Source organism: Ammospiza caudacuta, chromosome Z, assembly GCF_027887145.1.
Source record: "Ammospiza caudacuta isolate bAmmCau1 chromosome Z, bAmmCau1.pri, whole genome shotgun sequence".
NCBI classification, from domain to species: domain Eukaryota; kingdom Metazoa; phylum Chordata; class Aves; order Passeriformes; family Passerellidae; genus Ammospiza; species Ammospiza caudacuta.
This window is the reverse complement of record NC_080632.1, coordinates 49759054-49785917: the sequence shown is the minus strand read 5'-3', so window position 1 is coordinate 49785917 and position 26864 is coordinate 49759054. Positions and strand designations below refer to the sequence as shown.

General features: G+C 40.3%; 1 protein-coding gene across 3 annotated transcripts in view; it reads left to right on the top strand.

Moving 5' to 3' along the window:
* The first annotated feature begins 390 nt into the window (after positions 1-390).
* The window catches only part of ZSWIM6 (zinc finger SWIM-type containing 6), a 106084-nt gene continuing 79610 nt past the window's right edge, over positions 391-26864 (top strand). For all 3 annotated transcript variants that reach the window (XM_058823846.1, XM_058823844.1, XM_058823845.1), the window contains exon 1: positions 391-904. In XM_058823846.1, the coding sequence (XP_058679829.1) occupies positions 391-904 (514 nt within the window). The remainder of the gene's footprint in view (positions 905-26864) is intronic.

Here is a 26864-nt window from a genome sequence, read left to right as displayed (position 1 = left end):
CGGCGGCGGCCCCGCCCCCGCATTCCATTCCCTATATGGCGCAAGAGCTGGGGGCGCCGCCGGCCACGCCCTCCTTTCCCACCACGCGCGCGAGGGCGCGCCCGGGCTTGCGCGCGTGACATCAACGGGAGAAGAAGCTGGGAAGGCGGAGGTGGGAGAGCGCACGCCACCCCTTCGCTCTTCCCTCTCCCCCGCCGCTCTATTTACGTTGTGACGCCAATTTGCATAAGACCCCGCCCCCCACAGCCGGCGAGACCAATCGGCCCCGCCCTCTTCGCCACATTAGGGCAGAGGGGGCGTGTCCCCGGGGGCTCGCGGGCCCTCGCTGCCTTCCTGGAGCCATTTATAGGGTACAGCCACTTCCGCTGTCGGCTTAGAAGCGGCGCGATCATGGCGGAGCGCGGTCAGCTCCCCCACCCCGCCAAGCGCCTCTGCTGCAGACCCGGCTATGGCTCGGGCTGCAGGCCGGGGCAGCGGGCGGGCGGCTCCGGGCCCGGCGGCGGCGCTCTCTGCGCCGGACCCTCCTCCGCAGCTGCCGCCGCCGCCCTGGGGCTGCTGCCGCTCGGCAAGACTCAGAGCCCCGAGTCCCTGCTGGACATTGCAGCTCGCAAGGTGGCGGAGAAGTGGCCCTTCCAGCGGGTGGAGGAGCGGTTCGAACGGATCCCGGAGCCGGTGCAGCGCAGGATCGTCTACTGGTCCTTCCCCCGCAGCGAAAGGGAGATCTGTATGTACTCCTCGTTCAACACCGGCGCCGAGGATCCCGCCGCCGGTCCCGGAGGCGCCGCTGCGCCTGGCGGGGCTATGGACGCCGCCGCCGCCGCTGCCGCCGATGAGAACCGGCTGCCCTTCCGCAGGGGCATCGCTCTGCTCGACGGCGGCTGCGTCGATAACGTCCTGCAAGTCGGTGAGTCACCGGCCGGTTCCGCTCCCGGGCCAGGCCTCCGCCGCTCGGGGCCGCGGGTCTCCCCTGCGTGTCACCCCCTTGCCGTCCCTCTCTCTCCGCTCCAGCTCACCGCCTGCGGCCCGGCCCGTGCGAGCCCTTCACTCCCCGTCTGTACCGTGGGCCGGGCAACTTCCTCCGCCGGTCTCCTCCCCCTCGTGCCCGGGACGCGCAGTGGCTCCCTGCCTCCGTGACACGGACACGGCTCCCGCCTGTCCCTTTAACTCGCAGCCCCACACCGCGCCGTGTCCGCTCCCGGTAATCCAGCCAGTGTAATCCCGTTTGGCTTTGCCCTCCTACCAGCGTCCACCCGCGGTAATCCGGGTCATCGCTTTTCCTCGAGCCACAATAGCGAGGAGATGCCGCCCCCCTCCATCCCGAGGGGGACCGCCGGTGGAAATGAATCAGCAGAAGGGCGGCCGGCGGGGGAAGGGGGGGGCGGGATGCGCCGCCGTCCAGAATAAAGACATAAAAGCGGTGCGAGACCCCGGCAGCGGGAGTGCGGGGGGGATCCGCGAACAAAGGCATTTCTAGGGCAGCGGCGACGAGCCGGAGGGAGGGGGCGCGATTCGCCCCGCCGGGGGTGGTATGCCTGGGGGCTTGCTTTAGGATGAACGGCTTCGTGACAAGGGGGGGGAAAGAGAAGCTCTTCCTCCTACTGAAACAATACCCCCCTCCTCTTCATCACCCCCGGCCCAGCCGCCTGCCGCTGTTCTTCATCCGCTGCGGGCTCCCTTGGTTAACTCCTCCCTGCCAGTGTTTAAAGGGCTGCAGAGGTGGGTATTCCCCCACTTTTGTGGGGGCTGTCTGCCGGGGGCGGCTCCCCTTCCATTCCTTGAATGAAAGAGGAGCCGCCCCCGGCAGATAGTCCCCTCCGCCGGTGGTGATGCTCTTTGTGCGACCCGGCCACTTTGTTCTCATTTTCATGTTTATTTGCGGGGGTTTTTTTCTTTTTTTTTTTTTTTTTTTCTTTTTGTTTCCCCTCTCTCAGTTTTCTGTCGTTTCCCCTTCTCCTCCCCTTAAAAGGGGAAGACAGACAAAAGAGGCTGCTGCTCGCCTTTTGTTGACGGCGGCGGCTCGGTGTGTGTGTTTGTGTGTGTGTGGGGCGCCGGGATTCCCTCCTTCGCACTTCCCCAAAACCTTGGTGCTGCCTGCTGCGGGTTTGACTTGGCGGGCACCTTGCAAATGTGCTATCAGGTTTTTTTTTTTTCCGAAGGGAAGATGTGACCCTGCTCTTAGGCTCACTACCCCTCTCTTTTGCCTAGGGAGATGTTCTTTTGTTTTTTAATTTATTTTTTTTTTAAATCAAGTTGATTTTAAATTTAATCTTTTGACTTTCTCTTTCTAAGGGGTCTGAGGTGCATTTGTGGTTTCTTAGAACTGGCAGAACCAGAAGTAGGGCTTTTTTAGTTTGGTTGGCAGTGCTGAGATTTTTTTCCCCTTTTGCTTGCACTTGATTCTGTTTGCAAGCGATTAGGAATGACAGGAGTGCACGTAGGGAGGGTTTCTTGGCTGATTGCATTTAAGCCAGGAATTCACTGTGAAAATAAAGCCAAGGGGCAATAAATAAAAAATGCAATCTTCTCTAGGAGGCAGACACCCAGCTTGCTTTCAGCAGTGGAATAGGCCTCAGTGAGTAGTTGTGAAAGAAAAAAGTAACTTTTTGTGTGTCTTCAAAGGGGAAGGCATTGAGTAATGTTGGCAAGGGTCAGTATGTAGAAAGAACATATGCATGAATACAATTTAAGTGTTGACTACCTTTTCTGGAACCTTTAAATGCATTTCAAACAAATACTGTACCTGTTGCTGAAAATACATTTGCTTTGTTGTATTCCCCCCACTCCCAACCTTATATGAGCCTCCTTTGAAATTCTTGCAAAAGTAGTAGTGGAAACTGGTGAAATGAAAGATGTCAGTTGTTTTGACAGAGGCCTTTGGTGAGGGAGTTGTGGAGGACTTGGGTAGGTCCTGCTGTAGGAGAGTTCTTGTGTAGTTTGGGTAGGTAGCTGTGTCATTAAGACCGGGGTCTTGCTGACAAGATATTCCTAGTGAAGCAGAAGGGTGCAGCTGTTAAAAGCAATTCTGCTCTAGAGTGAGTTATGTTGGGCAGAGAATAGAATTGGTTCCATATAATACAGCAGAATATGTAGCGTTGATGAAAACTTAGAATTAAGTTTATGTAAGTCTATGTTTAGTGACCATATAAATGTGAACTTATGTTCTTTGCAGTGTGAGTAATGGAAACTCTGTAAATGTTTATTGTTGAACTATGGAAAAGTGCAGTTATTGGACAAAATACATTTTATTACAAATCAGTTCTAACAGCCTTACTTGTAACCTGAAGTATTACTGTAAACAGGGAATAGGGGACTTGATTTGAGAGACGCATAAATTTTGGTTCAGTGGTAGTTAAATGGCACCATTTGCTTCTGAATTTTACGTTTTAAGTTTTTCAGTATAGCCACGAATAAACATTCTTACTATTTTATCATGGTAAATAATCTTAAGCAGGAAGATTTCCCAAACCTTATATCAAAAGTTTGCTAAAAATCTTCATGTGATACTCCTTCACGCCCACCAACTTAGTCTCTTGTGTGTTATCTTGTTGTAAAGAAAATCCTAAATAAAATGAAGATGGTCTAGTGATACACAAATGTACACATATCTGCAAATGTGGGTGATATTAGTGATACACACAAATAACCTTCTTGGTAATCAGGCAGTAAGGTTGTTCGCTAGCCTATTTTGTAGTTTATTGGTACTGTCCTAGCATAATAATTAGCATCACTTAATTTTGAAAGGCTTTTCTCCAAAGAGGATGGCTTCAGAATTCAATTTGCATCTAACTTATTGATGCATTTATATCTTTTTGATATATTTCAACTGGACATGAAAGTTTTTCTTCCTTAGTATATTTCAAAAGAGCCAGAAAGTGCAAGTTCCTGAAGCAAGCCTTCCCAACTACATTTACCCTGCCTATGTTTAACTCACTTAAAACCAAGTATTTTTAGTAAAAATTAAAGTTTAAATAAGAAAGCACTTTGTGAGTAAATACAACAATCTGGAAGGAAAATTAGAAATTGACTGTTTCATTTGGCCAAATTTTGAAAATGCCAGGAGCAAGCAGACAGTTTTAGGTGGTGAAGTGTATATTTGGTTTCTGAGGTTAGTCCCGAATTAGTACACAGTACCGTATTGTCGTCAGAGCTGTGGCTGTCAAGGTTAGAAGAGGTGCGATCCCTCAATAGCACAGCTGACCTGGCGAGAGCCCTTAATGCAGCTATTCTAGGAGAAGAAATAAACCCCTGTGCCTCAGCTGGTATGACTCTCGCTTGGGGAAAGTTGCCTTGGCTGTAGTGCTGTAAAACTCAGCTTCACTGCTGCAGCCACATTAGAAGTACTTGAAAATTTTTTGATTTGTCATACAAGTACTCTGTCTGTTGGTAATTTGAGGTAGGTTTGTCTTTGTTGCGTAGACCCTGCTTGCTCACACAGGCCTTTCTTAAAGGAGTTAGAGCCCTTTCCATGGTAGCATAAGGCTCTGTGACTGTGGTAAGTCATGCTTTTAGGTATGAATGGCAAGGGAGTGAGATGGAGGGAGGGGACTCCTAGGGAAGGAAAATACAAAGAATTCATTGACTGGCAGTTGCCACAGCTCTAGAATATGATGTTAATATTATAAGATAGAAGGCTGCCTTGTCTGTGGAAGGAGGTTCAGCTGAAGAGCATCATTAGCTTGGAGCTGCAGGATCATGTTTTGGAAGCTCCTCAGGGATACCTGGTTGGGGGATGTAACCAAAATACTTCTTGGAGAAAAGCAAAGTAAAATTTCTCCTTTCTTAAATTGTGGTTGAAGGTCACTGATGTTTCTTTAATTTGTTCTTAAGTTAAAGACTGGAGATTGGTTTCCTTTCAAAACCAGGAGAAGCCTTTTTTTTCACCAGGAGCAAGACAAGGTTTTAGAAGACCAAATTGGTGGCTGCATGTAATTCTGGTGGAATCTGTATTGTAGTCAGCAGATTTCAGATCCTTTTGGTGGACAATGACTTGAGATAAATTTTGGTTCTTCCTAGCCATCTTTACTGAAAAAAAAACCCAACCCCAAAACTTTCTGAAATGGCAGAGCAAGTAAAACAAAAGTAATGTCTCTTCTTTTGTCTTCTTTTGGGACTCAGCTGTTTGAGTGCAGTGGTATAACATGAAACACTGTTTTTTTTTTTTTTCTTGTGGTAGAACCATACCAAATATTTTGTTTGCAAAGATGACACAAATGTTGTACTGTGCTGTGAGTTGAACTGCGACTTTTAGCAGATATGGTGATCCTCACTGGTGCGTGCAATATATATGTAGTTGTTGTGTAGGACAGATGTATTTAGTAAAAGGATTTACTTAATGAGAGTAATACCGAGTTATGTGACAAACCTATGAATTGTCATTAGCAGCAGTGAAGGCACTGTGTTTAGTATTAACTTTTTGCCCTGTGATACCAAATTGTTCTGGTATGGGTAGTGAACTTTTTCCAAGGGGAAAAGGTTGTGTTAAATTCTGTCTATTTGAAGAGGAGGGTTTTGTGTGCTGACATGCTGAAGGAGCAATCATGTTCAGCTTAGGGGGTTTGGTTAGGAATGTATGAGTAAAACAAGTAATCCAGAATTTGTTAATACAGTATTGTGGTATGGGCGTAAACAAATGATGTCTGACTTTTTGCCTTTTTTTGACTTAGTTCCAAGCCTAGAGAGTCTTGTGCAAATGCCTTCATCAATTCCAGTTTCAGTTTGCTCTAAGAAATAACTACTGCTATTTCTAAGTTCCAGAACAGAAACTAGTAAGCTATTTTTTAAATGGTTCTTCCTGAAAGGGAGACATCTAATGAATTCTAGTATCCTTGTAGGATTTGGAATGCAATGCATTAATTGGTGAATATGTAAGCTATTTTCTGTGTGTGTGCTCTAATACAGTATCATTTACCTTGAATAATTTCTTTGAATACCCTGAAAAAAAAAGATAGAGCTAAAGAAGCAAAAAAAAAAAAGCTGTCTTTCAAGACCAGATGGCTAAAAGTGGAAAAGCTTTGTAAATCAGCTCCTGCATTTAATTCAGGCTTTCTAAAAATATCTTTCCTTGATTTCAAGAGAGTGTAAGTATTTTAAGGTGATTTCAAGATAGAAAAATAAATCTTGTATGTATTATCTTCCTATGTAATTGTGAATAGTAGGATACATGTAATTGGGCAATGTCAGTAGTACTATAGAATTCATTTATTTTTTAAGGAAAGTAATTGCTCATCACTTGCCATCACAAGTTTTAAATGGAGAATTCTTCTTTTATACAGGAGTGTTGTATTTGGTTCATGTAACAAAATTTTTCATTGTGTGTTTTAAGTCAGTGTTCATGTTTCTAATATTCTCTTTTCCACTTAATTTCAAGGCTTTCCTCACTTCCAAAAAAACAATTTTCATTTTCAAAACTGGCATTCCTTTTAGAAGGTGATTCCATCTTTGTGTATGATCTGATCCTTTGGTATGTAGCAATGTTTGAATTTGAGCCACTTGTCATGCCAGCAGTTGATGCCTGCATTTACTCTCTGGCCCTGTGTGCTAACTTTCAGAAGTGAACTATTAATTAAATGCAAAATCTGTGTGTGACAGAGGGCTATTTAAAAGTCAGCATCAGATAAACTGATTTCCTTAAAAATAATTTCCTGGTTGCTGCGTTTTGCTGTATCATTTCCTTTTATGAATGAACCTGTTAAAATCAAATCATTACTTAAGACTCTGGTCAAGTTCTAATTAAAAAAATTCAAGTGAAAAAAATTTAGTAAGCTGTCAGGTGCAGTTTTTACTGTTGAAGGATGAACTGTAGTAGATGGCATGCTCTTACATATGTCTGCATGAGTTCAATTTAAGTGTCACCTGCTGTCTGAGTAATCCAGTGATGTCAAGATAATGTGTCAAGTTTTGTAGTAGTGTAAATATGCGTGCAAAGTTTAGGAAAGCTGTTGACGTTCCTTAACTTGCTTTCTCTTTAGCTTATTTTCTTGAGGGGTAAGGGAGGAGAATTTACTGCATCTTTAAAAAACCCAAAAGCCAAGTCAAAGAAGGACCACACTATTTTAACTGACAGAAGGTATCCTAATTTATGAATATGCTGTCTGTGACGTGAACTAATTTGAAATCCTAAGAAGCTTTCATGTGCGGCAAGGATGCAGATTTAATGTGAATTCAGGTTGCCTGGAATGCAGTCAGCCTGACAGCACGTGAACACTTGAGTGCTGTCCAACAACTGCACTTGTTCTGAGAGATCTGTCTTCTTGAACTTCCAGTTTTTGCTGTTGGTTTACTGTGCAAGACGATGTACGTAAGCATTCTCAGCTGGGTATATGTGCAGCCCTTGACGTGGTTTCATAACCTTCCGTGACCTGGATCATTGGCAGTGTTGTCTGGTGCTGTACACTGGTTTGCATTCTCCTTCCAGCTACGTGCCAATTACCGTGATTTATGTGATGGCCTTGTGGCACATTACCCTGCTGTCCTCTGAAGCAGCAACATGCATCCAGTCTTTGTTGCCTTGGCCGTGCTGTGGAGGGCCAGGAAGTCTGGAAAAGCTGAGATATAAATCACCATCTTAAAATAGATGTTTTCTGACTGAATTCTGCAAATGTGCAAATAGACTGGAGGAGCCTTCTAATAGTAACTACAGTGTAGAGAATTCCTTTATGGTTAAGACAGAACTGATAAAAGGCCTGCTGTAAGAGCTGAGTGGGCATACAAAAGACTTTTTCTGATGTGACACAATTCAGTATAGACTAAAAGAGTCTCCTAATGTGGAATTTATACCAACATCACCTCTGAAAAGTGAAAACCAAATATTCAAAGAGGGCAGACTTCAGCAGTGTTTAAAATATATTTTAAAGTTGTGATGCACATCATTACATACTTTAAAAAAAGAGTGTATTTTTTTATTTGTGGCTTTCAAGGTTTTCTTTATTTTTTACTGTAAGTGTGCATTCCTCTTTGCAAGTGAGTGTATTTGACAGTCTAAATATGTGGAAGTTTTGCTTTGGAAATGCAAGGGCAATGGCTGAGAAAGTCTGATGCTAATTGGAAGGATGCAGTAAAACCTGTCAATAAATTTAAATCTGCACTAGTAGATCTAACTGATCAGATAAATAGGAAACTTATGTACTGAATTAATGTTCTAAAAATTCAAGTGATTTACCTTTTATTGTAGTTTATTTAACAATCCACCTCTTTACATAAGTCATCTTTCATAGGTAATTGGTGTCAGAGCTTTAATACATTTTGGCATCATTGGAACAGTAATGGGGGAAATGGCATAAGAGGTAAGATATTTCACAGATGTACATGTTAATAGATATTTTTGTGTCTTTTTTACTTTATTTTTTCACAAAAGTTAATTGCATTCAATAGTTGATTATTTTAAAGGCCTGAAAAATCAGCTGTTGCGTAGCTGTAGGACTTCTAAGAAATGAGACACTTTGTATGTGTGCCAAATTTAGCTGCTAACTGGTTATTGACAGCCGACAGTAATGCACTGACAGTGCAGGAACTATGCAGGAATTGTGCAGCTGACTACAATATTTAATTTACACTGACTAATGAAATGAAAAACATTAAACCATCAAGGCACTTAAAACTGGATAAACCCGTACAGAATGTTACAAATGTACAGCCTGTAACAGAGTAGACGATGAAGTTTGCATGTATTCTAAGTATTTAAGTGTTTGTAAGCTTGTGTTAAAAGCTTGTCTTTGGGTTAAAGGCTGCAGCAGTGGCTTTCAGATTTGTTTCTGTATGTTTAGAGTTTGACTCTTCCTTTTGTGCTAGTGGCCTGCCTTCTTTCTGCATAGGAATGTTCAACTATGTGTGCAAGGCAGCGCAAACTTTTTAAACTCACACACTTCAGCTTCTAGCTTGCCCTTGTCAAAAGTGGCTCCTGAGCTTTATTATTAGTTCTTAATTTCTGCATTCAGCTTTTATATTTTGACTAGGCTGAAGTGCATGGAGCACAGATCCATATTCAGTGATTAATGATGGGATTGATATGTTTGTCAGTAGTATAAATATATACAGGTAGTGTGATCTTCAGAGTTTCATATGCTTGATGGTTGGTCCTTTCTTTGACTTATGTGCAACTGTGGCTGTGAAAGGATAGTAGATAAAATCTGTGTTAAGAATTCATTAACACATACACTTACAGATAATCTTGGGATCTTCTGGAAAATGTGAGGAAATCAGTTTAATGGAGAACTGTATTGTAAGTTGTTGGTTGCTTCCAAAGCAGCTGCGTCAGATTTTGCTTCAGCTATTGGTGGAATACAATGCAGTGTTTTGGGAGGGTGGAAGGTAGTCTTATAAAACACTCATTTGCATATGTACAAAGCTGGATTTAGTGATCATGCTTACTGGATTAAACATGACTGGATCTTCTTTAGGACAATTCTGCAGAGTCTACTGATTTTAAAAGTTCAAGAACAGAGAAAAGTCAGTAGTCTAAATGAATTGTTGAATATATTAGCTCAAGAAAAAGAAAAAAAAAACAGAACACATTTATTCTGAAATACTGTTATTACCAGTGACAACTGGCTGTGCTGCTGCTGTGGTACATGCAAAATGAGTCTCAGTTCTTCCATTGATTTAGATCGTAAACTGAGACCTTGCAAACTGTCTACAGTTAGTGTCTTGGGGATAAAATATCAAGTACGTTATGTTCTGTTTCTGGGTTTAGTATAGCTATATTATACAGAAGCCCAAAACTTCAATTTTACTTCCTCCACAGCAGGGGGTTGAGGATGACATAAAATGCATGGCTGTTTTTTATCTTTCTGTTATTGCAAGCTGTGATACGTGAGTGCACCATCATGCAGCTTTCCTTGTCAAATATGAATATGCATGAATTAATAGAGGTGACTTCAGCTCAATGTGCTAATGCACGAATGGTAGGCAATGACTAGGACTGGGACATGATGTAACACATGCTGTGAAAGTCTGATGGGATCAGGAAGCTGAGAAAAAAATTGTTAGTCCTGTGTATAAATTTTAGAAGCAGCATACCACTTAGTTTTACTGAGAGTTTGGGTGATCAATTTTTAAACTGTCATGTATTCTGGCAGTAGTTTACAGATTTGATTTCTAGGTAATTTTGTACGTGATAAATGTAAATGACTGTTTGGTAGCAGGGAGCAAAGATGTGTTTAGGAGTAAACAAGAGTTTGCTTTATTAAATAATACATGCTTGAGGAGGAGAAAGGGGATAAAATGCTGAGTAAAATGCTTCATAGATGAGAGGCCAAGAAGAGAAGTGGGGAAGTGGTACTTAATGAGATAATACAGAGGTCAAAGATATCACTAGATATCTGATGAGGTATATTTAGGGAGGATCTAGTCTAAATAACTCTTCCCTCTATATGATCTACTTTTAATGAGTGTTAGCAAATGCATGGAATCTGATAGACTTTTTCCTACAAAATGAAACGCAGCTTTCAAGATGGAAAATGGGTTAGCAGACAGTAACTTAGCTGTTTTGTAGCTTTTGAAATTGTAAAACAGTTTTAAGTTATGAAGTGGGTGTCCTCTCACTCTTTCCAACATTTTGTTCCAGTTTCAGTTTTATAAACAAGATGTATTGGGTGCACAAAGGTAATGCTCTGATTTTTCAGATAATGGTGACTTTGTGTTTGAAGGGTGTTTGTCAGATTTTACTTCAGCAGAAGCTGTTTCTGTTCAGTAATGATGGAAGCTTGGCCAGCGGTATAACAAACCCGTTGACTCTGTTTTGTAGAACTGTTTCAAAGAGATTTTTTTCATAGCATTGATTATTTCATTCACTATAAGCTGTTTCCAAATTGTAGCTTAATTCTCCAGAATAGACATTAAATGGCTTAGTTTTAAAACACTGTATGTTGCAAAAAGAGACTAGTTTTCTTATTTTGGTCCCCTGCCCCCTGTAATGAGTATTTATGGTACCCAGATTGTGAAAACCAGATTTTATTTTTTTTATCCCAGAACCTATATATTGTCCTGACCTGGGAAAGGGAGTGCAGACAAGAATCTGATGAAGAGTGATACACAGTTCATTGGACAGTTCTTCAGACAAAAGTGGGAAAGGGAAAGAGGAAGACAACTGTTAGAGTTGCTGCAGTGGTGATGAGAAAGACTAGAGAAGTTTTTCCTGCAGATAAGAGGCCATATGGAATGCAAACTTAAAATTGGTAGGGGTATAAGATAAGTGGCAAAGACTAAAAACATAGGACGGATCTGAGTATTGTAATCTCAGTACCAAAGAGATCCAAAGTCTTGTACTTAAAAGAAAGGACTTGTGTCTGCTCAGCAGGACAAAGAAGGGTGCTGCTGTTGTCAGAAAGCTGAATATTCCTAGTATGTAGAATATGCTTAAGGGAGCAAGATGTCAGTAAGATCAAAGCTGCTCCTTCCTGATACTCAAGGTGTGAAATGATAGCTAGTGAAATGTTAGAATGGATGAGTGGAAAGATGTGAATCATGGGTATGTGCTTCAGTGAATCCTGTCTGTTATGAGGTCCATCTTCCCATCACTCATTGAATAACAAAAGGAAGTTAAGAAGTAGAGATCAGATGTTGAGAAACATCTGAAAGGCGGAAGCAGAGGAAGATGACTGAGCAATGAGACACTAAGCTGTGAAAGGAAGTAAAAGGAGAAGCACAAAAATCTATAAAAGTTGAAATTTCTGGGAGGGCAATCAACATTTTGTGGAAGTGCTGAAAGGTTCAGGAACCCTGAATCCAGAAGACATTACCACTGGGGACTATGGTGAGAGCCATCCCAGTGTGATGCACTGCATTGGAACCAGCATAGCCCCAATGGTGGAACCACATTCCAGGCAAGGGCCTTGGTGTACTCAGTGACTTCTTGTGGGAGCCAAGAGGGTGATGTGGGACAATATGGTGTGATATAATGAAAGCACCTCAGGCAAAAGTTAAAGGATGAGTGAGGTGGGAGAATCAGCAGCATTGGAGTGTAAGAAGTGTCTGTATATTAGCCTGGCATACGTGTAGCTTGATTGGTAGGCATGAGGGGTTTTGTACAGCTATGTTTTGTTCCAGGAGCCCAGGAGGTATAAGCATGTCGTGCAGCCTTGGTGAGACAGTAAGTGTCCTGAACCTGGGGATTGGGCTGTGTGGTGTTTGTAGATGACCAAGTTGAGAGCAGATCCATTTGTATTGTAGTTGGTGCTAGTTTGAGTTTTCAGAAGCATAGTGGGGATGCGATATTTGTACAGTGGGCTGGAGGTGGGACTGCTGCAGAAGGAGCCTGCAATTTAATCTTCCATGAGTAGTTGGGTACAAATAATGCGAGTCAGCAGCAGCATGTTCAATGCAGTCTTGTTTTCTGTAGAGCATGCTGCCCTCACACCATACTCTCTGCATTGACCAGCTCCTTTTGGACAGGTGAAAGCAACTTTGGTCAGCTGCTTTCTGTCAGGAGTGGGTATATTTGCAAGCAAGGCGCTCTTGCGATGTTTGTGGGCAGTATGTACTGTAGGTGCCTAACAGTGGTGTCCAGTGTGGCGGTGACAACTTGCAGGCCCTGATGTGTGCAGCAGCCTAGGGCCTCCACTGACTTGAGCAATGCATGTCAGCTATTTGTAGGGTCTTGTACCATCCTGCAAAACCTGTGTAGATGTTGCGTGCTGAACAAGGGCTATGGTAGATAGTTTCTGGTCTTCTTAAATATGGATTTCTAGTGCAACGGCCGGCCTGATGTCTATCTTTTTCTTAAGGCTGGTAACCTTAGGTTGCCTGACAAAGGTTATAAGTGATGAAGGCCTTAGACTGACAGAAGTTGTAACTATATTTCCAGTTATTCCTTTTCTTAGGGAGGGAGCATATTCCTGGTTGACCAAGCCTGCTGCCCTAAAGAATGCTGCTGATACGGAAGCACAGTGTGGCTGTGAGCATGGGAATTCTCCAAGAGCCTGTTCCAGCAGCCTTGCAATCTCTTGTCACTCAGTGAACTCCTCCAAGGACAGACTACAAAACAGGTCTATCAAAATAATTGTTTTCCATGGTGAAATACTTGTCATGAATACTGTAAATGAAAGAACTGACTCATTTGCGGAGCCATGACTCATTTACTTCTCTGTGCCTCATTGTGTAACTCTTAGAACAGAAAAGGCACATTACTGTGCTTATAAACTTGTATTTTGGAAAGCTTTTGTGTGATTGCCATTTGTGAACTTCACCCACTGTGATGACCACTGTGTTATTCACCCTGCAGTTATGTCATTGCTTTAGGCTGGCTTAAATGCAGGCTGCTGTTAAAGGAACACTGCAGTTCTCAAACTTTCAGCTTGTGCTAGGACTTGTGGAGCTGTATGGTGAGCCAGACGACTGGCCTGCTTACAAATGCAGCTCTTGCTTGGTGAGTTTTACCTGATTTATAGGCCAACAAAATGCTACTCTTGATGCCAGGGAGAGAAGATTGCACAAGGGGGCACTGAGAAAGTTAGGGCTCCTTTCTGTGTCAGTTACACTTAGATTGGTCTAAAGTGGACATGAAGCTGTAATTGCTGCCTGGGGAGAAGGAGGTAGGTGCTGTGTTTGGGAGTTCAGCTGTGGCAAAAGGCAGCCTGTTTGTTTCAGAGCTACCAAGACAGGCCTTTCCTGAGCTCAGGTGCTGTGTTTGACATATATAAGTGAGCCATCTTCCATATCACTTCATCCACAGTGGTCTTTTTTTGTTTGGGTTTTTTTTTTTTTTTTTTTGTTTGTTTGTTTTTTTTGTGGCATAAAACGTTGGCTAAGTGATGAGTATCCCTCCCATACTCCATCAGTGGTTTAAAAAAAAGCCAGATAAATGTTTACTTTAGGAGTACAGGAAAGGGGAAGGAAATACCTAACAATTTAGTCCAATTGTGCAAATTCATATCTGTCTATATTTGCACAGCTGTTGCAAAAGGTACTTTTTGCTTTCAAAGTTCATACATTTCTTCTTCTTTTGTGGCAGTGTTGAACTTCAGCATACTTATAACGTAGACTTTTGAAGTAATTTTTCTCCTTATTGTGCAGTTGTTTGGTGTCCAAATTGTGTGGTTTGTGTTTATTTTCATCATAGCTGTTGACCTGTTTATTTTCATCGTAGCTGTTGCTAAAATGTTCACAGCTTTTTGTGTGACTAGACCTGCTGAGCCAACATAACTAAGAATGAGAAGTTTCTTTGCTTCTTGAACTTTCATCTGTTGCTACTTGAAGTTGCAGGTTGTGGAAGGGTTGCAGAGACTTTGGGTGTCCGGCATGGTCTTTTTTTTACTGGTAGTAATGCTTGAGAAAGAATTGATGGAGCCCAGTGTGGAGATTTCAAGCAGAGTTTGTAGTGCTGGCTTGTAGGTGAGAGAAAGCCTTACTGCTTGTAAAATAAGTACTTTTGGTACAGGTTTACTGAGTGTCTGAAATAGCTTTGTGGTGTTCCAGTATCATTACTACTTCCCCAAGTAGAACATTAATTGAGCATAATGGTGCTTTTGTATAACTTCTCTAGCATGGAAATTAAATGACCGACAGCTGCTTTGAGAAGTGAGGTGTGTTTACTGAAATGATCTGTTTTCAGGACTCCAAGTCAATGTGTGGTCTATTCCAGATGGAACTAACTAATGCAGAGCTTTGTTTGTCTGTAGCTGGTGGAGGGAAGAAGTGCATCAGAAGTGTGCATCAGCCGTGTTGCACACTTCACAGTGCAGATGAGGCCATTTTTTAGGGCAGAAATAGATTTCTTTATCATGAAGAGACTTTTTGTGGAACCTGTCTGTCTGGGAGAGGATGCTTTGGCTTTTCAACTGCTTGCATGATGGGAGATTGAAGCTTATTACTGGCTTACTTTTAACAGTAGCCTGCTTCAGTGAGGAAGGATTCATCTGGGTTGCTTACTTCCTAGAGGCTTCTGACTAGTTCTGACTAGATCGTTGTGGCTGTGAGACTGTTAAAGGCACTCATGAGTGAGACGCGGGGCCCGTACGTTGTGCAAAGATTAAGCAGGGTTTTTTACCTCTCTGGGTTTTCTCCTGATGGAAGGGAGCGTGCATGACCTCCAACCCTAACTGAAGTGTCTAGATCCTTCCAAACCTCTGCAGGTGGTGTTTACTTGACATGTTTGTCTAGGCTCCTAACCTAAACATTCCTCATTTGAGGAAAGTGAAGTTACCTAGTCTGGTATGTTTCCTGCTCTATAGCTCCACTGCTAATGGTATAGCATTAGATGGTTATAAAATTAGATATCTACTTTCTATCATATCTTATTTTAGGCTCATCAGAGATGTTTAATGTGGTACTTTAGAAGCAGACTGTGACTTATGCAAGCCAGATTTGTTAAAGAAGTACTGGTTTGAACTCTTGTCTGCTTAGGAAAATGAAAAGCACTCAGGTGTATCAGTCTCTTAGTTTTTATACCAATTAGTGTGGTTTCATGGTCGTCTTGTTTTTGACCCCTCCACCTCTATTCCTACTTCTGCTTTGCTATTTTGAAAATAAGTACAATCAGGGCAAATTGGCTCTTCAGAACAGGGCTTTGAGCTATACACAGTGGTATTGCTCACATGAAACTAACAAATAGGAAAAAGAACAATCCCCATGGGTAGTGCAGGAGGTTCTTTAAACACACTCAAATACAACAAAAGTGTTCAAATTTGAGCACTTGAATTGGCTAGGTTTTATTCAGCACAATCCCAGGAAGGATGGGAGCAAGGTGAGGGAGTAGAAGAGGAGCAGATCTTGTAGACATCCTTCACCTACATGAAATTCTGAAGTTATTTCCTGCACATTCATTTCTATATTTGCACAAATCCAGGATTGTAATTAATGTATTTCTAGAAGAAGCATGTTTTAAATTTTACTCATAATTGAGTATGTTTTATCTTTAATCTGGGGAAATTTATTTTTGCATTTGTTTTCAAAATAGGGTTAAAACCCTGCAATTTTTATGTGCTGCGGTTGCGTGAGTCTCTGTGATTTTGCTAAGTGTAAAAGTTAGTTGGATCGATGTTTCTTGATGGAACAGGTCCAAGTGGATGTTCTCGTCACAGCCCTTGGGTTGAATGAAAAAGTCTGCCACTAAATTCCATGCACTTAGGTCTTTGCATGCAGATTTGCTCACAAGTTTAGAATTTTGTGGAACTGGTTCAGGAATCTTGACTAGCACTTGCCATCCTTGCCAAAGCCCTCTAGAATCATTATGTAAATACCCTCACACCAGCTGTAGGTGAGAATGCTGCCTCTGGGTGTATGGCCAGGAGCTGCTGCATTTCAGCTGCTCACTGTAATTTTCTTGCTTCAGACCTTTTCCTTTCACCTTCCTGAAAGACACCCGACCAGTTTCCACCAAGGACTGAAGTCCTGTTGGGAGACTATGCACAGGGCAATTTCCATGGAAAAATGAATGTGCCACCATGTGAATGTGCTTGTGCATAGTTTGTTCTGTTGCCGCAGTAGGTGTGAAGTTACGTAAGGTTGTTTGACCTAATAGAGAAGTTTAAGACAACTCTTGGATTTTAAATTTGAACATATGAGGAGGGGCTTCTACTGGTTTCAGATTACTACAATTTCTAAAATTGTTTGGATTCAGTTTTGTCCCCTTAGGTGCTGTTTGAATTCAGGGTAAAGTTTCTACTGTGCAGGTGGTAGGTTTAGTTCATCTAGTAGTCTCCCTAAATGTATTCATCTTTAAAAACAAGATTTTGTGCAAATTAGGAACTGAGACTCATGAAGTTATTTTCAGCATGCAATTCCTGTGAAATGCATCCTAGAAAAATTTAGTGTGTATGTTGATTTGGTAAGCTTCTGTCGAGATGAATCTGTCACAGAGTCAGAATGCAAGTACTGGATCTGTTCTAGCTCACAGTACTTAAACAGAAACAACAGGCACAAAATTAATTAGTCTGTGTCTCTGGGAGGTGTTCTTTAGTATTATCTTTGCAAGAACAGCACAGCGCCAGGTGATAAAGAAAACAGAAGATGTTTCGTGCATAGTCATTGAAACCTTTGCTGTTGGGAGGCTTCAGACATAAAGTTCATTCAAATAAAATGTATGAAACTTGCTTCTAGAGAGGTATCTGTTCTTGACTTAGATCATTGTGAGCACTTAGTACATTGAGACATTAAAAGCAGAGTGTCAGTTTTAGAAATACTGGCATCCCTCAATGAAGGAAAAATATATCTTGAATGATGAATTATGGTGAATATACAGGTTCACACTGTTTCTTACTGAGCTTCACGATAGTTTCAGTTCATTTCTGAACTGAAGTCTTTCCCCCTTTCATGTAGTAATGAGGAGATGGAAAGACAAAGATAAAACCAGACCCAAAGCACAGTGTATTATGAAAAGACAGCTGCAATTTAAGCTTCCTATTTGTAAGTGACACTGGTCTCCAGAGGTGTAGTGGTTGTGAATATTTTGAAATCCTTAAATTCTTAATTGCTAAAATCTTGAAATGTATTCCATTCAATTCTTGAAATGATTATTGCAAGCTTTATCTCTTTGCATTCTGGTGATTATGAATACAATTTGACACATCTTTATTAAACCTATTTTAATTTGATTCATACAGAGAGAGTGAACTGAATGCAAAGGAAGAACCTCTGCTGAAGGCTGGAGTAGCTCCATTCAGCCTGGTCACTTAGCAAAAAATGTATTTCCTCAGAAGAGTGGTTAAAATATGTGTGCTCTGTCTTTGTCTTCAGTTGAAGTTATACCTGAAATGATATATCACACTGGGAACTGTACTATAATTGAGAGGTTATTCAAGAGAGAGAAAAAACATAGCAAGTGAATGGAATCTGTGGCTTCTAACAAGTTTGCTCCAAGTTGCTAAGTTCTTGAGCACATCTGAAAAGTGGAATAACTTACTTCTTCTGTTGACAGTGTTCAGAGTTGATAAACATCTACCCTGTTAGATTTATATCAGTTCACCCAGTCCACTTAAAGCAGGAGCAAGACCTCTAGGAAAACCTTCATTAACCCTATGTGCTGATGATGACTGTGCTGCTCTTCTCATTTTATATTAGCAGTTAGTAGGGAGACTTGCTATAATTTGGCATTCTGAAGCTAATTACATTTACTGTGCTGTCTGCACAGGCTAATTTTGAAGGCTTATAAGATTAAGTGTGAGAGGAGGGGGAAAAAGATCTTCCAGAATATTTATTGAAATGGTTATGTGTTTTCAAGAATTTTGTGCATTGTAAATATAGAAACTACTTGCCACTTTTGTTTTTTGCCTGTAGTAGTAAGTTTTTCATATATTCGCAGCTGTTTATTGTACGAACAGCTGACAAAAATGCACGCTCTCAGAGGTAAGGTGAGCTGGCTTCTGGGTAGAACAAAGACCTTTGTCATAGTAGGAAAGAGATTCCCCCCCACACCCCGAACACAAATGTAAAGGCAGCTGGCAGCATGAGTGCAGATTAGAAACATATCTGGAAATTGAATTCCCCCAATTGTGGTGTTACTGAAGTGCAAAGATTTATTTTTGTTTTACTGTCTTTAAGGATTTTAATATTTAGCAAATAAAACTGTATGCTTTTGTATGCTGGTTTTTGGATTGTATAAAAACCTTTAATGTACTGAGAATAATTGCTAAAAAGGAGAAATGGACATGCCTGCACTCGTGGTGTGATTTGTCTTGTGGTGAGGAATGGGGGAGTCATTTGGGTTGAATTAGATTAAATAAATAAACCCTGTAGGTCCTGGAGGCCTTGGGTTTCCCTGAATTCAGCATTATGTGGGAGTGTTATGGAAATTGTCATTCAGAGTAAGCAAGCCCTGATGTTTGTCAACCGGTATCTCATGTGCTTGCTTTTGTCATCTCCTTCCATAGACGTGATACCACTTATTTTGCATACGTGTTATTACTTGGATAACCTTAAAGGAATGCTGCTTGCTCCCTCCTTAATTTTTCTGTGAGCCTAAACCATTACCACAGTCTTGATCTAGCTGTGTGACTACTTTAGCTCCAGTGTTTTGTTTATTCTGCCTTTTCACCCTCTAGCTTGGCAACAGTGTTTGGAGAGAACTTCGTGAGGGAGAAATGCTCCTTCTGCTTTGAAGGGTAAGCGCCCCTGAATCAAATCTGGTACTCCATGCACAAAGAAAAGGAATTTGAATGCAACAGCATGAAAACAAGAAGGGTGCCCAATTGCCCTATACAGGGTGAATTACGTATAGAAAGTGGTGTCTTCCACAGAAGGACTAAGGTACTGATGTACGTTCAGCTTGTTCATTTCCTGAGAGTAAATTGCTTTTACTTAGCAAAATAAACAAGTTTTTATTACAACCTTCAAAAATTTTTGAAAAACAAAACAAAGCTTTTATCACACCTTTGTAACTGGCAAACAGTTGTTTTTGTACTTTGGTTTATAAACTGTTATGAATCTACCTGTCTGAAAAATGATCAGAGCTAGTTTCTTCTTTAATTTGAAGAGCGTTTCTAACATGCCATGTTACCACTTTAACATATGTGCTATTGAATGTTTTGGGAGTCCCCTTGAGAAAAGAGGTTTAAAGTTAGCTGAGTTGTGATCTCAGACAAAATAACTGATACTTAATATTAAAACAAAAATTACTCAAATTCATAAATGAGAATAAATTGTTATACTATATTAAACTACACTTTTAATCTTGTTCCATTCTGTCCCAGTCATGAAGATGTTACGGTTCTCAGTTCTGTCTTGCAAGTAGAAGACACTGAACTTAATTACAGCAGACTTGAGTGTTTATGTTGCTTTTTTACAGAGGACAAGTGTGTTCACTGAAAATAGAAATCAATTTAAAACTGTTACAGCCACCATTTTATAAGCCTCTTACACTGTTTCTAAATCCCTTTGCTTTGCAATTATTCAACTACATTGTCTGTAAAGAGCAAAAGCTAGTAAGAATTTAGGATTCTTAAAGGGCATAGTAATGCATTTTTGAAAACTGTTTAGACCAGTTTACTGACATATACATATATAACATAGGGTTATCAAAGCACAGCAGGCTCAACACAATTATACAGTGATTTGTACTATTCAAAATGTTCTGTTATTGAGAAAACCAAGCTGACTTTTGATGTAAGTAGATAATGGATGGCAATCACTGATCACCCCACTGCGTCCAAATGACCTACTTCTAATTGTAGACTTAACACTCTTTTGTTTTCTTTTTATTTAATCTTGCTTGTGGCAAAATATGTCAGCTACTTAAGGCACTTCTTGGATTGTGTAGGGTAGCATTTCTGGAACTCAAGGTTCTTTTTGGAATCTCTTTGGCTAGATATTGGTATCATAATGTTCCCTTTTCTGCTTTTCTGGCCCTTTCTTCTGATCATTGGTTTTTACTGTGTTCCTCCGCTGCAAATAAATAGTGGGATGAAGTGTCTTGTCTGTTACTGTCACTGTTACAGTTTTTCATGTCTCATGTAATTTGAAAGCTTCATTTGGTTCCTTCTTAGTTTGATGCTTAGATTAGTTCTTTTTCTTATTGCATTTATTATGGATTGGTTTTGAAACTTTGTATAAATGGGGGAATCCACTAGTCATCAAATGTGGTTCATTCAGTGAAGATTTTTATGCAGTAAGGCTTACTAAAAGCTATAGTTTGCTTTTGCAGTTTGAGTGTCTCTGTAGAAAGGTTGGGGCTTGGTTGACCTATGCTGTGTCTGTGTAGTATGTCACTGGACATTGCTGCTACTGACATAGCTTTGGCTGCATCTACAGTTGAAGAACATGAAACCTTACAGTGTTGACAAGTCTTAAATTGAATTTGCAGGAATTCCATGTGCTGTAAGGCATATGCTATTAATATGGAACATCCTGAAAGATGATTAGGTGCTTGCAAAACTTAAATATAATTCTCAAAATGAGTGAAGTCAAATTTGTAGAGTATTTTGTACCTAAGTTTGTACAGAAGGGTGTAGCACAGCAGTTATGCAGCTGATAACTTTGGACATGCTTGTATTCATTGGCACTAAGATGGTTTTTAAAAAACACAACAAAAACAGGTCCTCACTGATTTCTTTCAAGAAATTACTGCTCCATGAAGAATAAGATTCTGAAACAAAAGCACTACCCCTTTTCTTTTGAGCTTTTCAATCTTTTATCATTAACCACTTGTCACTGTGTTTGCTGGCAGTTGAATGTAAGCTTTAGAATTTTTAGGCAATTATCAATAGAGCTTAATCCTATTGTCTCCTTGGACTGTGTTGAGGGGCAGATGTTTTTGTGTGGGTTGTGGGGGTTTTTTTGGCTTTTTTTTTGTGAGATTTTTTTTTTTTTTTTTTTTAAGGGCGTTTTATTTTTGTTTTTTTGGTGTTTGTGTGGTTTTGTTTTTTGTCTTTTTTCTCTCTTTTTAAATGACTATGTGGAAACTGAAACTTTTTTGTCTATTTTTAATTTTTTTTTTTTTAGCAGAGTTAATCCAGGAAGAAAGATTGTTCTGTTTCTGGGATTTTGAACTCTCAGTCAAGGCTGAAGAGTATTACTAGCCTGCTTATGAAACTGTTTGGGCAATAAATACAAAGTCTTAAGAAGTCAGTAATTTTATCTGACTCCTTCCCAAGATTTCTGTTTAGTTTAAAGATGTGGCATGGCAGACTGGTAAGGAAGCCACTATGACAGTAAAAAGTGTTTCCTTTTGCTCAGGAGGAAGGTTTTCTGTGTTTTACTTTATCTTGTCACTGGGAGTCACGGACAAGAGTGTGGCTCAGTTTGCTTTATGCGCTCCCTTTAGGTATTTGTACAAATTGATGAGACCTCCCTGAGCCTTCTCTTCTGCAGGCTGACCAGACTGAGCAGTCACAGCTTCTTTTTTCCTGTGTGAGGTGCTTCAGCTCCCACATCACCTTTGTGGCCCCGTGCTGGACTCACTTGAGTAGGTCTATGTCTGTCTTGTAATGTGGAGCCCAACCCTGGACACAGCACTTCAGGAGCAGCCTCTGTGGTGCTGAGCAGAGGGGAGGGATCACATTCCTTGATCAGCTGGCAGCACTCCTTCTCTTGCAGCCCAGGATGCCACTGACTGCCTTGGCTTCAAATAACAATCAAAAGAGAGCATTTTAACTAGTTCTGGCCTCAGACTACCCTTAAACCCAAACAGAAGTGGAACAAAAACACTTAAGCAATCACAACTCTGCATTTACCCTACCAGTATATAACTGGGACAATTCCCTTCTTGAAAAGGAGTTACTTTTCAAGCTTGAATTTTTAACACCAGCATTCTCTTAGTGGATGGAGATCAGAATTGGTGCTGCTTTATTTGTGATGAGCTACAGAATAATTAATGAATTGCATAGTCTGTTAGCATAGTATTTTCTTGCTGTTTCTATTATCTGCTTACTAAAACTTGGTTGCTTTAGTTCACACAGATAAGACTCTTGAGGTATGAGGGTACTCATGTAAGTTTTATTTGGATTGCCTCTTTTCCCCACTGCTCTGGTTCCCTCAGATTATCTTGAATAGAACAAAGTGTGGGTAAAGAGGAATTGAGGCTATCTCTTGGAGAATTTTTTACTATTTTGTATCTTCTCTATGGCAATAAAAAAACCTGCTTTGCTTCTTATTATGTATTTTTAATAGAACAGGAAGAGAGATCTATAGTGGTTTACCTTCTGGCTTCATTATTGGCCTCAGCTGAAATGGAAACAGTGGTGTAGGTGGGGAAAGCTATCTGTCAGAATCTGTTCCTTGCCCTTTCTTTCCTCCCTCTTTCACCAGCAAGTGTCAAGATAGAGCTGACTGTTCCAGAATGTACATAAACGTTACGAGGAATCTCCTACAACTGCATATTACCTAAACTCAAAAATTATAGCTGCAAAATACATGAGGGGCTATTTTCTGGCCAAATGCTGAAAAATGTTTCAGTGGAGCTGAGAATGCTGTGTAAGTAAAGTAGTTTTCAAGTCAATGATTATTTGCCCTTAATAAGTATTATTTTTACAGGCGCAGTTTGTCACAGTTAGGGAAAGTGACAAGCTGCAAAATTACATTTGAAAAGTGAAATTATTTAAAGTTTCCATTCTTAACAGCAAATCTTTTCTTGAAAGTGGCCCAGAGGCTGTCAGTTTTCAGTCTATATGACTTCCATGTACAGCAAGACTTGCAGCATAAACAGTGCAGGTGAAGGATAACTAAATACCAACTGTGTACTGATTGATTTTTTTTTTTCCCTTTTATAATGAAAAGTTGGGTTTTCTGTTTGCAGTTCAACCCAGAAACTTGTTTTGAAATGGAGCAGCAGGCAGCCAATCTGTGCTCCCTTCTACTCTTCCTTCTTGGTGTTTGAGAAGTCACTTATATTTGCAGAAGAAAAATACTGCTATAGAGTTTAGAAAAAAAATTAAAATGTGTTTGTTTCTGTAAAGCTCAGGTTTACAGTGTGCTATTGTTTCTGTTGGTCTTATAATAAACAGATTTGTTCTTTCTGGTTTTTGATTACACTTAAGAAATTCAGGCTTGCGTTTCAGAAGTGTATAGTTAGAAGTCCAGAAAGTAGGGATGAAACAGATACAGACACCACCTTGTAGTCAAAGTTTTAGTCAATTCTCTCAGAAGAAAATTTGAAGTGCTGTAATGGTAGAGCATCACAGATGTTTGCAGGTAATTCCTCCTAAATAAAACAAAAACCTTCTTTTGGAAGTAAGTTGTGAATTCATAACTTCAGATTATGTGGTTGCCCCTGTCTCAGAATTCTCATTTATGCAAATCCTCCTGTTTTAAAGTGGTCTTCCTTTAGCAGAACTTAGACCTTATTTTCTACTCCCTGCCCCAACAATGAATATTTTCCAATGTCTTTGAATGTTAGTGGAAAGCCTCAGGCATGTTATGCCATTACCTCTGGATGTGTAAGGATGAAATCCTAGACACAATCTAATTGTCAAATACTTGCTGCTTTTTGGGTGTATTCATTTAGGTGGACCTGAATGGACTTGGAATCTGTAAAGCTGTGGTCTTCCTACATACTCTAGAAGACATATTGAGAAGTGGAGATAAACTTGAAGGAAAATGCTAGAGATAGCAGTGCTTTGAGAGTGCTTTTTAAGTGCTTTGTTTAGAATACACTGCAGAAATATTAATAGAAATAGATGCTGTATTGATCTTGAATGTAATACAAAGAACGCATGATATTTAAAGATAAGTTCATATATTCTGTATTGAATCACTGAAGATGTGAGACTAGGTAAAAATGTAAAATGCATAATATGATGCCAAGCACAGGAAAGTATCTCGAGTACAGCGGAGGACTAGTAAGTATTACATTAGTGACAAGTGAGCTTTGTTCCTTCATGTTCCCTTCATGTTGTGAACAGGTTTTAACGAAGTATTTGCACCGATCCCATCAATACAAAATTTTGCCTTGCCTTTTCCTTAAAATTATTTTAATCCAATCATCGAAATAGTTAAGAAAATATCAAGGCAGGTAGAGCAAATTAGATTCTTTGAAGAATTGATTAGGGAGAGTTTGGAGTTTTACAAGTCTACACTGAAATTGAATAGTACTGGAATTTATGGATTGGAGAGCATGTTAATGGATTTGAAATTAATATCCAACAAAATAAGGCAAATGTATATTCTCAGTCCAAAAGGCAAAATTATTTAGGTCTAAGAAACTTGGTTTGACAGGGCTATTTGTGCAAGTATGTCTCAAGAGTTTTTGTTTTGTTTTTGTTCTTCCCCCCCCCCCCCCCCCCCCCACTTATGAGGAAATTTTCAACTAATAAAATTATTCTTGGCTGCTTCTGTTCTAGTCCTGTGCCTCTACAGGACACTACCTTTGTCACTAGAGAACAGTGTAATTGAGGCAATATTGGGGTGTTTCTGGTCGTCTTTAGAAGTTGGGTACATTTTATATGGTTTTGTGTGTAAAGATCTGTTTTGTCAAGGGGACAGAAGGATTATCATGCTTCAGATCATCATTTTCTCTAAGTAGAAGTGACAGGATGGGATAACTTCTTGCTTTTTTCAAAAATTTTTGAAAGAAAGCATATAGCTTGATAAGGTTCAGGCTTTGTTGAGCAGTTTTGTTTCTGTTCAGCCAGGGCTGAGTCCCTATCTTTACTTCAGTGTCTTTAGGTTAATAATAACTTGTTATTTTGTCCATAGATTAGACCAAATCTCTGAAGCAGCTAGGATGAAAACATTTTCTTTCCCGGTTCTCTCATTCTGCACCAGGCAGTGAAACAGCAGGAGAAAGTGGTTTGTGTACATCAGTAGATTCTACCCAGACAATTTCTTTTGACTGTGAAGTCACACTCTTGTTCTAGACAACATCCTCTTGGAGAGAGAAGATAAAATAACTTAGAGAAGTATTTTCCACCTTAGAAGTAGATATTACTGCTGCCAAGTCTGTCATTGTCACCGCAACCAAATTTGTCACAGTAGATATTTTGGGTTCACCTGTAAGCCATTAATTTCTTTACCTTCTACCATACTTAGCTTGTCTCTTCGATCAAAAGGCTTGGAGCATGAGACATAGAGCTGATTATCAGTAGGACTTTTGGCATAGCTTTGGGTAAGATGTTATAATTTATGTCTTTACATACTGACTTAAGTATTATACTAGATAAAATTTGAGGTCACTTCCACCTCATACTAAGACTTGAAAGACTGCTCTTTGAAAAATACTTCTAAAAAGTTGCATTCTCTGAAGTAAGAGCTGTGAAGCTTTGAAGTAGAGAATTTTGATTATGATGTTATCCTTGAGAAATATGGTAGTTTAGGAACAGCAAGAAGCAAATTCTGTGTAAATGTTGTTCGTATTTCATTGTTGCTGAATCCTTTGTATCAAAATGTAGGATAATTTTCTCCAAGGAAGTTTCCCTAAAGGTCTTTGGAGAAGTTGACTTATACAAGGGTGGACTGGTTTCTAGGTCTCAACCTTGGATGCCCAGTTTCTGACATTTTGTCTGTTCAGAAGGTTCAATAGGCTTCCCAAGAGTTGCTATTTTGGGGTGACTAAGAGGACAGGTGGCTGCTGGTGTGCTTTGAACTTCTTTTTCTCAGTGGGACTACCCCTCAACAGAGGCAGTCTGGATCAAGCTCCCTGAGACCTCCATACTGTTGTCATTTGATGGTCCTTTCTGTTTTTAACATCCTATTCTTAACTTGGGACAAAATCCTTTACTGTGCCATGATACTAATGACCCTTCTTCCCCACACCCTGCTCCAGCATTCTGTAAATGGAAGAGGATTTCAGTGCTTGCTTATTAACTGAACATTACCACTATAGGTGCTGGTATTGCTGTGATAACATTCTACAAGTTTTGGATTTTTCTAGTGTCTCTTTTTTTTTTTTTTTTTTTTCTGTAATAGTAGCTTTTTTTGGATTGTAAATTTGTTGTTCATATTTTTGACATTTGTTGGGTGGACTTTGAGTCACTAATGCTGCCTAATTTTGCCATATGAAAGTTACCCTTCAGTGTTTCAATGCACTTGAAACACTGGTTGTTTAATTTTATTTTATGTTTTGTCACAGCAATACCATTGTTTATAACACTGGCTTTTCTATGTTGGTGCAAGGCAGGAATGTTTCAAATTTTTTGTGAACCATTAAAATGTCATTAAGAAGGGGCAATTGCTCAGAACAGTCTGTTTTAAACAGGTAGTTGTCTAGCAGCTTATGAACTGTGTTTATTTTAAGTATCTGAAATTCGTTTTTTGTGTAATGATTTCTGTGGTTCAGTACACAATTTTAGGACTGTACTGCTGGAGCATAATATACTGTCATTGTATTTTTGCTTTTTTTTTAACCCTGTGATGATGATGCTCCGTCAGTTGCAAGCGTTATAGTCCTGAGTAGCTGATGATGCTTCTTTACAGAATATAGCTCTTTATCATTATAGGCAGAAAATGCAAGAAAGTTCGTAGTTTGAACTAGGACAGCTTTTTGTAAGGGATAGAAGATAGCCCAG